General features: G+C 24.9%; 1 protein-coding gene across 1 annotated transcript; it reads right to left on the reverse strand.

Moving 5' to 3' along the window:
- Positions 1-2,892: 2,892 nt before the first annotated feature.
- On the reverse strand, positions 2,893-3,237 carry LOC117918066 (disease resistance protein RPV1-like). The gene has a single exon (XM_034834594.1). It carries the CDS (start codon positions 3,235-3,237, stop codon positions 2,893-2,895), a length of 345 nt encoding a protein of 114 aa, XP_034690485.1.
- Between the last annotated feature and the right edge of the window lie 7,624 nt (positions 3,238-10,861).

Consider the following 10,861-nt stretch of genomic DNA (forward strand, 5'->3'; position numbering starts at 1 on the left):
TCGGGAAGGGTCAACACGATATTTCGTGGAGAAAAATCAGAAGGGAGATATTTATGTAAATATCGCCAAAATATCGGCGATATATTGGCAAAATATCGGTGATATATCGGCAATATATCGGAGATTTTTTGAAAAAATCGCCTTTGGTGACAAAATATCGGTGATATATCGGCGATATATTGGAGATATATTGGAGATATATCGCTGATTTTTTGGCGATATTTCCCTTCCTTCATGCAACGTGATCTGACGGCCCAGATCACGCCCTTGTTGATCCGACGACCTAGATGTGATTCCAATGGTAATATGGCGATCCAATGGCCAGATTTCTCATAGTTTTTTATCCAACGGTCAAAATTGATTTTCAACAGTAAATTAATGTTCCAACGGCTATTTTGGCCCAAATTTCTTCTATGAATAGCCCAAATTTCATCTATTTCATTCATTTTTGCTTTCATTCTTCATTTGCTCTCTCATTACTCCAATTTTTATTAAGGTTGCTCAATTATTTAATCATTTTAAGGTACATTTATTTTAAATTGTAATTAATTTTGTTTGAAATTATAATTAATTCATGTATTTTCAATTAATTAGTATGTTTGCAATATGGATGATTTAATGCTATTTTTACATTCAATTGTAATTAAATTTTATATTTTATTGAATTAACTTAGGTTAATTTGATTATTTAATTATAAATTGATATGTTTATTTTAGATGATTATTTGTGATTTATTTTCATATTTAGAATTAAATTAAACTAGTTAACTTAGCTAAATTATTTAATTAATTTAATTAACATGAACTAGTATATTTTGAATATGAAATATGTTTATTTAATGAATTTAATGTGTACAAATTATTGATATTTAATGAAATGAAGTATTTTATGTGACTTTATAATGAGAACAATTACAAAATTAACATTTCTTATAGATCGACATGATATAATTACATTTAATATCGCAAATTATATCATATATATATATATATATATCAAATTTTTCAATAAAACAACTTTAAAATGTCCATTATACTTCTAATTATATTATTATGAGGTTTTCCTTGCATTTCCATAAGTTTTTAACAATTTTAAGTCTACCGATATTTTTTTCTAGAATATCCGCCGATATATCTCCGATATATCTGATATATCTGTAAAATCGAAGTACCGATATATCCGTGATTACCGATATTTTCATCCTTGCATGTATGCAAGTCAATGAAAAGAAAAATCAAAACATGAAGTATATATACTTTTACTTAGTTAACTTTCTATTAAAATTACCCTATTTTTTTTAATTTAATTCACTTATAATTTAAATAAAATCTTTATAAAATAATTTTATTTGAAAGAGCTTCAAACATTTTATATAAAAAATTTGTTTGAAAATATTTTTTAATATTTTGTTTCAACTATAAAGATTATTGAAACTTATACTTTATCAAATTAATTTTCTAGTAAAAATTATTTTGTAAAAAATTAAAAATTTACTAAAATTTTTAAATATTTTATTTATTTGAATTTTTATCTAGTCATGCCTATAATTTAGTCAATTAGATTTTGTTAAAATTCTTTCGTAACATTTGGTTATATTATATGATTTTAGTTAACCCTATCATTAACAAGTTATATATACAAGCCTTTTAAAATATGAAAATATGTTACCATTGATTTAATTTAAAATTTTATAATTGAAATATAAAAATATGTTAATATTTATTCAATTTAAAAATTTGTAATTTAAATATCGCTCTCTACTCAATATGAACTTCTAACTCCATTAGTGACCATATAGTTGAGTTTCATAACTTCTACAATTTAATTATTGTAAAATAAAAATCCAACCATTAGATGCATAGAATTAAAAATGATACGATAAAAATTATTAAGCATATGCTAAGAATCAAGAATGACAAAATGGGAATAATGAAAGAAATGCATAGAATCAAAAATGAAAAAATGAAAATAATTAAACCGATATATAGAATCAAGATAGAAATGTGATCCATATTTTCATAAATTAAGAGCAATCAAATATTAATAATATTTTATTATCTTAGTTTTAAGATATAATATTCACTTCCCTTAATTTTAGGATATTTATTATTCTTTTTTTGACCTTAATAATATTCAAGGTTTCCATTGCCAAATTTATTAAACTCTTCACTATTTTGGACCTTAATGGTTTATTTGTTTGTTATTAATATGTTGTATCGTGAATTGATTATGTTTCTCTAAGATGTTTGATTTTACATTTAAATCTTTAAATTGGATATTTAACATCTTTTATGGAACCATCCTGGATAGAATTATGAAAACCTGAAAGTTTTTCAATAACCTAAAGTGGACATCAATTATGTAATTAATATAGATCCAACAATTTGTTTAACTTTATAGAAATTGATTTTACTTCTAAATTAATTTCTAAAAAGTTGTGTTATTTTATTTCAAATCTTGTATGGGAATGCCTATTTATCAAATTATGAAATACTAAAAAACATAAAAATAAAAATAAAAATAGAAAAAGAAAAAACAAACAAATGGCAAGAAGAACTCATGGTTAAACCTAAACCATATACTTTTGATAATTTCTTTTTCGATTTGTTGATGAAATATTTATATTTGGAATCATATGGATTTCGAAATATTCAAGTATGAGGCATGTGTGTCACGAGATTATTAGTCGTGCATCAAGTATTCTAAATAATCAACTAATTTATTCTATTTCAGAAAAATATAAGCTAAAAAGAAGATATTAAAATTACCCCTCCTTTACATGCCATCCAGAAAGATTGCCTGCTTCAGTCAAGGCCTCCCTCCAACTTTGTACCTTGTTCTTCCAATTTTCTTCATACCTGGTGAATGCTTCTCCAAACCTCCCTGTTTGTTTACGTATGTCCGATGGATCCACAATAGAAAATTGGCAATACTTTTTGCCTATATTCCTGTCTGCACTCCATGATCTTTGCAAGCTCGTCTAGGCACCATCTTGAATCAGCATAAGTTTTTGAGAAAACAATAATGGAAGATCTTGATTTTTCAATATCATTTAGAAGCTCTGGCGCAATTTTTTCTCCTCTCGGAAGTTTGTCATCTCTGAAAGTTCTAATGCCTTTTTGAACCAAATCGGTATAGAGGTGACCAGTGAAATTGTTGCGGGTGTCTTCCCCTCTAAAACTCAAGAACACATCATAAGTCCATCCAAGGTTGGAAGGAGAAGAATTAGACGCCATTTGAGCGCTTGTGGAAGCCATTGCCAGCCAAGCTGCGTATATGTCAAAACTATAAGACAATCTTCAATTGAATTCTGCCTCTGTGAAAGGTGTTGCAAAGGTAAAATATTTAAGCTGGAGAAAAAAGACAGATTCTAATCTTAATAGCCAGTGAGAAAGGAATCATAAAATTAGAAGATGAGGAATGAACCAAGAAATGCGGAGGAAGGAAGGTGGGTTCTCTAAAAGTCTAACAAAATAACCTTTTTCCTTTTGCTTTCACACTCTTACCTTTTGCCTTGGCATTCATTGGGCTCTCTAAACTTTTTCCCATTATTCATTTCAAAAACGTGGAAGTGGAAGTGGAAGTGGAGAGAATACTTTCTCCTTTTTTTCTTTAATTTAGCCTTTCAATTTGGGTTTAATAAATATTTTTTAAACTTTTATGATAAAAGTGTAAAAGATTTAATTTTAAAACAAAAATTCGTGAATATAAAAAATACTATTAGCTTTGGAACTTGAATTTTTTTTTTTTTTTTTTTGAAAAAATTCATTGGTTTCATATCTAAACTACACAATTTTCATCTTCTAATTTAAACATAAAAAATAAAAAATAAAAAAAATTGTGAAAGTATTGAAATTATTTTTGTATTATGGAAAAATTATGGAAGAAAATGAAAATAAAATATTTATTTATTCATTTTAAAATTTTATTTAATAAAAGACTTCAATTACACTATCAAATAAACTCCAAAATTTGGAAGGAAAAAAAAAAAAACAAAAGTCTTTGGATATTGTGTCACTTTTGTGTGTCTTATAAAAAATTGAATTAATTAGTTAAAAAGGGATGAAAAAAATCTTCAAATTTGTGAATGTAACTCTTCTCATGTTTTAATTTAAGAGGTAACCCTTTTTTTTATTTTTATATAAATATCATTTATCATTCCAAGTATTTACTTGTAGGTTTTAAAAAAAATAATTATTTTTACAAGAGAAAACGATGACTTTTTTTTGTCAACACAAGACCAAAAAGGAATGAGGAGTAAATTTAAAAAATTGGGTTTCAATAAACTTTTTAATCAAATAACTCGGTTAGAATGTACTTTTCCTTTCTCAATTATTTCTCATTAGCTGTATCCATTTACATGAGCCAAGACCCTACCTCAATCATTAAGCCAATTCTTGAAGCTTTCCTTTACTCTTTTACATTTTACTTTTATTTTTCTTATGTTTGGTATTCAACAACCAACACTTTTGCTTTTGCAATTTTTGGTGTTATTTTGTACATTATTTTTCCTTTTACTTGTTCTTTTCTTTAATTTTCTTTTTTTTCCCAATTAGTATAAAAACTAAAGTGTAAAAAATAAACATATGTCAAATCTTAGTGGCTAAATTTAATTAGGTCATAAGACCCTTGAAGGTATATTATTCTTCTATTTGAATAATATATATATATATATATATATATATATACCCACTATTAGATAGAAAATATGTCACCCTCAATCAATAAATAAAATGAAAAATTAAATTTTCTTATTAAAACATGAAAATCATAGAAAGAGATTGATTTAAAAACATATGCTAGTATTAATTTAGAAAAATTATTTTGAAATTAAGAAAATCTAAAAATTGTTTGATTATTTTCCAAAATTAATTTTATTTTCTTATAGTTTTCCTTTTTATTTATAAAAAGATTATCTTTAATTTATAAAATTGTATAATATTATTATAAAATAAAAATAAATAAATAATTGAATGTATAACATTTTCTAAAAGTAAAATAATAAAAAATGACTACCACGTACAAATATTTTTTTCGTTTGAAGTACTCAAAAAGAAAAATAAGAAAAAACTACAATGAAGAAATTATATATAATTGGTATCATGAAAAAAAAATGTCAAAGAAAAATGGTAATTTTTAAAAATATATTTTTAAAATATGACAATTCAAAAAAATATTTTTAAATGTAGGAATAGTTTGCAATAATCTAATTAGAAATTGCAATGTAAAAAGATAATTTTAGATGAATTTTAAAGTTATTTTTTGAAAAGCAAACTTCAATATTTAACCCAAAGTTGTCTTTCTAAAAGATAACTTTCAATTAATGTCTTGAAAAATATTGTAGATTTGGAAATAGTTTTGAAACTATCAAATTTTAATAAATATTTTAAAAAATGTTATTTTTTCCAAAATCCAATGAACAATCAGTATTTTACCATTGTTGTGAGGAAGATGCAAGACAATTTTTGAGCCTTTTTTAAAGTAAAAAGAAACAGTGAGAGTTAGGTTGACCTTTTGTCATCTTGGAAAATTATAAGAAGGAACATACTTTGTTGACCAACATAGGTGGCCTCTATTTTGGCTTCCTTATACATTGTTTTATGGGCTATGTGAGATTATTGTTTATTTTGAGTTACATCTTAGATGAGTTATATCTTTAATAATTAGAAAGTTTTTCGTGGTGTTATAATTTTCTTGTGGATGTGATACAAAGTTTTACTCATGTTATATCATTATATCATAAATTGTTTTGAAAATAAATAGAAATAAAATTACAATTTTTTTAGTTTCTAATATGGTAAAATAAAGACACTAATACCATAATTCTTATAACACGTGTTTGCAAAAGTTAAATAAAATTATTACTTATTCTATAGAATAAATATTTAAAACTCACGAGAAGGACCATTAGCATTTTAAAGTCAATAAATCAACACATTAAAGATCATTCAACCTTTTTTGTGTTTTTGCAGTTGGCATATTGTCTTTTGATATCAATTCCTTTTCATTTGTGGTTGACTTCAGTACAAACAAACCAACACTAATTTTGCTTTTACTTCTACCTTTTCATTTGTGGTTGACTTTAGTACCAACAAACCAACACTAATTTTTCTTTTACTTCTATTTTTTTAGGAGTCAAGGTCTTTCCATGATTGTTCTCTACTTTTTACTTTTCATTTTCCCATTTTCCCACTCAATAACAATGTCTTTGATAAAAATTTGCTTGAGTTTCCAAGTAACCTTCTCATATATATGTTCTCAAAATTCAAATCAAAATACAGGGAGTAATTTCTTATTGATGTTTACCATTTACATAGTCCCTCTTTTTACTCTCAAATTATTCAAAAACTAAGGTCACAAGAGAAAATTTATATAAATAGGTTCTTAAAAAAAATTATATAAAACAATTATTAATGATTTTTTTTTCTTTTTTTAAAATACTTATTTTTTAATACCAATACAAGATCAAAACTAAAAGAGCATCTAGACATGCCTTCTTTACTAGTATTATGAAATTCAAAATCTCTCTACTCAATATATTGAGGCCTCTCTAGAAAATTGTGAAAGAACATTTAACTAACTACTTGGTGAAGGATTTATATGATTAATAATTCAAGGAGTGGAAAAAATGAGTACCATGACTTAAATTCAAGGTAATAGGTAGAATGTAACTACAAATAAACTTATATATTATATTATACCCAACATAGGTATACCACATAAAATTTCCGCAAAAATTTCAAGAAATTTAGCTTAAAGGGGTAAGGAAACATTGAGTTTCTATAATTTTTTCATGAAATTTCATTCAAAAAGTGGTAATGATAAGAAATCAATAAAGTTTAAATCCTCAAATGTACCTTTACATTGAAGGACTCATATTGTTGGACAATATTATCCTTCTTCTTAATTATTTCTTTTTTACTTTAATATTTTCATCAATTCTATGTGACTAGGTAGAGGATCTCACAAAGTTTGTTGAAAGAAGATAAAGACTCTCTCAATCTTCTCAAGTCACCCATAGGGTCCAAGCAATAATGCATACAATAATTGATGAAAGTGAAAGATTCAAAAGAGCTTTATAGAGAGAGAAATTATACCCTTTTTATGTTTATATAATATGGAGAGAGAAATCAAGCTTCACTTAGTAGTAATTTTTTTTTTTTTTTATCTATTACAAAAAAAAAAAGGATATCCTATAAAACTATAGTATACTTTTACATCTTTTATTACTTTTAATCGTGTAGAGTCTATATGCACAAATAGTCAAGAATGACAATTAATTATATTTTTTAAAAAAGAAATTATACCACTATTTATTGCAAACTAATTTATAAAGATTGATATTAGTGGATGGCAAATAAACTAGTCCTCCTATCATCTTCAAAATTGTATCTTAGATAATTAAATTAGTGCCACAATTACTAAATGAAAACGTTTTCTTTCTATTTTTTTTTATGAAATAAAATAAGAAAAGCATTTTTATTTCAATTTATTTTAATCCTATGAAATGATTGGTATATGTGGTTCATCGCTTTACGTAACATGTATTTAAAGTGAATAGTTTTTTTTTTTAAAAAAAAGATAAGTCTTACTCTTCTCTTATCTTTTTATCTATCAATATAATTAAACTTTTTTTTTTCTTCTTTCTTTATTTTATTTTATTTTTATTGCAAGTTGTTTTCTTTCTTTAGATGAAGTGGTGTGTCCCAAAAGACTTTGTAAGACTAAAGATCTTTTTGGTTTTTTCTTCACCAAACACTACAAGTAGTCATATGCTTTAGATAACATGTATTTAAAATGAATAAATTCCTTTTACAAAAAAAGAAAAAAAAAACGATAAATCTTACTCTTCCCTTATCTTTTTTCTAATCAATTTGATTAAACATTTTCTTTTTTCTTTTCCCATTGCAAATTGTTTTATTTCATTAGATAAAGTGGTATGTCCCACACGGTTTTGAAAGGCCAAAGACCTTTTTGGTTTTTCCCTTACCAAACACCATAAGTAGCCATGTGTTTAGACAACATATATTTAAAATGATTTTTTTTTTGTTATTTTAAAAAAAGATGACTCTCACTCTTCCCTTGTCTTTTTTCTAATCAATTTGGTTAAATAATTTTTTTTCCCCTTTTTCTTTTTCCATTGCAAGTTGGTTTCTTTCATTAGATGAAGTGGTGTGTCCCACACGATATTGTAAAACCAAGGACCTTTTTGGTTTTTTTATTACCAAACATCATAAATAATCATGTGCTTTAAATAACATGTATGTAAAGTGAATATTTTGTTTTTTTTAGAAAAAAAACGAAATAAAAGATAAGTCATACTTTTCCCTTTTCTTTTTTTTTTAATCAATTTGATTAAACATTTTTTTTCCATTGCAAGCTGTTTTCTTTCATTAGATAAAGTGGTATGTAAAGTGAATATTTTGTTTTTTTAGAAAAAAAATGAAATAAAAGATAAGTCATACTTTTCCCTTTTCTTTTTTTTTAATCAATTTGATTAAACATTTTTTTTCCATTGCAAGTTGTTTTCTTTTATTAGATAAAGTGGTATGTCCCATATCGTTTTGTAAGACCAAGGATCTTTCTGGTTTTTTATTTACCAAACACCATAAGTAACCATGTGCTTTAGATTAACAAGTATTTAAAGTGAATATTTTTTTTTTAAAAAAAGATAAATCTTTCTCTTCCCTTGTTTTTTTTTTTTCTAGTCAATTTGACTAAACATTTTTTTTCCATTGCAAGTTGTTTTCCTTCATTAGATGAACTGGTTTGTCCCACACAGATTTGTAAGACCAAAGACCTTTCTAGTTTTCCTTTACCAAACACTATGGTTATGTTTGGTTTTTGAAAAATTTGAGAGAAAATGTCAGGAAAGAAAATAAAGAGGAAAAATGGAAAGAAAGAAAAAATGAAATAAAATAAAAAATAGATTCAAAATCAATAAATTATTTTTATATGTTTCTTCGAACTCATTTCACTTAGTTTCCCCTATTATATAAAGATTAAATAATTTTAAAATGTATAAATTTTTAACTAATTTTAATTATATTTAATTTTCTTTAAAAAAATTTATGGTAAAACCAAACATGAGAAAACTATTTTCTTTCCTTAGTACTTTCTGGGAACCAAACATAACCTATAAGTAGTCATGTGCTTTAGATAACATGTATTTAAAGTGAATGATTTTTTTTTTAAAATAATAATAAATCTCACTCTTCTCTTGTCTTTTTTTTCTAATCAATTTGATTGAACACTTTTTTTTGTTTTTGTTTTGTTTTGTTTTTTTTTTTTTTTTTTTTTTTTTTTCATTTTTTCATTGCAAGTTGGTTTCTTTCATTAAATGAAGTGGTATGCCCTACACAGTTTTGTAAGACCAAAGACCTTTTTGGTTTTTTCTTTACCAAACACCATAAGTAGCCATGAATATTTGTCACTCTTTATTTCCAAGATTTAATTCAAAATATGTTAAGAAACCAAAAGCTTATACATAATATGTTCTTTTGTCTTTTTCTTTGATATTGGTATTTTTCTTTCTTTTGATATTTACATTTATCCTTAATTTTTGTGTATCTCTTTGCTTAGGTTGATCCCAAAAAAATTTTCTAGGCCATATGCTGGGCTATTCTTTTTGGGTGTTCTCTTAGCCCATATATTAGGCTTTTGGTGTCTTCTCTAAGCCCATATATTATGGTATTCCTTTTGGGTGTTTTGTAAGCCCAAATATAAGGAGCATCTAGGGTTTCTTTGTGTATGCTAAAAATTTGAAAGTAGAAGATCCTAGAAGAAAGAAAAAAGAAAATAGAAAATAGGAGTTTTTTAGGGCGAATATGAAGTTTCTTCCATCAACTCTTTAGGAAAACTCCCATGTTATAATCTTTCATTCTCTTCTTGTTTTTGTGTTGATGGATTCACACCTCAAGTATTGATATATGTTTCCATTAGTTATTAGGATGAAGAAACTAGCAAAGATCTGTCTTCCAATTTTGATTGAAAGAGAAGAAATTTTCTTCGTGGTTTTTTATCTCCTTTAAAAGAGTTTTTTAACATTACATTTGATGTCATTTGTCTTATGAGATCTTTAATGATAAATAAACTAACCTCTTTAAAGTGGAAAAATTTGTTGATTTCACTTTTTAATTGCATTGATAACACGAAATTTAAACATTTAAAATTAAAAACTACTTAAAAACCACTTATGTCATTTAGGAAGAGAGGTTTAACTAATCACTTATAACAAAATACAATTAGTGAATTATAAATTTTTATAACTTTTGCATGCATTTCTTATCATGTTCTTTATAAAATAACGATTTTTATTACTACAATCCTTTTTATTATAAAATTTTACTTCTTTTAAAATAAAACACTTCTTCTAAGTTAAAATATTTATTATTAATTTATTAACATAATAAACAAAATTCTAAAAAATTGAGGTAAAATTTTTTTAATACTTTAAAATACACATTTTTAAGGTGAGAGTCTAAAAGCTTCACTATGTTATATAGAAGCTATTACTATATTCCTTTTTAAAAAACAAAAAACAAGAATTATATCTAACCGACACTAAGTTTTGTTTTTATTATTCATCTTTTAATAATAGAAACATGAAGGAGCATTACAAAAAAATAACTTTTGTAAGGAAAATAGTCGTATAAAATAAAATTCAATTCCCATTTTTTGAAATGGTATTATACAAAAATTTCTATCTTAGAAGGTAGAATCATAACAATTGAGGAGAAGATATCCTTGTATAAAAGTTCATGCTTCTCTTAATGAGTTGAGACTGCACTACATGTCTTTGAAAATTGATACTTGTAGATATGTAGCCTCTATTTCTCTTTAGAGATGCATTATAATATT

This window comes from Vitis riparia, chromosome 7 (assembly GCF_004353265.1).
Source record: "Vitis riparia cultivar Riparia Gloire de Montpellier isolate 1030 chromosome 7, EGFV_Vit.rip_1.0, whole genome shotgun sequence".
Classification (NCBI taxonomy): Eukaryota; Viridiplantae; Streptophyta; class Magnoliopsida; order Vitales; family Vitaceae; genus Vitis; species Vitis riparia.

What these genes read in the sequence shown, in the direction of transcription:
- LOC117918066 (XM_034834594.1), bottom strand. Translation starts at nt 3,237, where the DNA reads ATGGCGTCTAATTCTTCTCCTTCCAACCTTGGATGGACTTATGATGTG.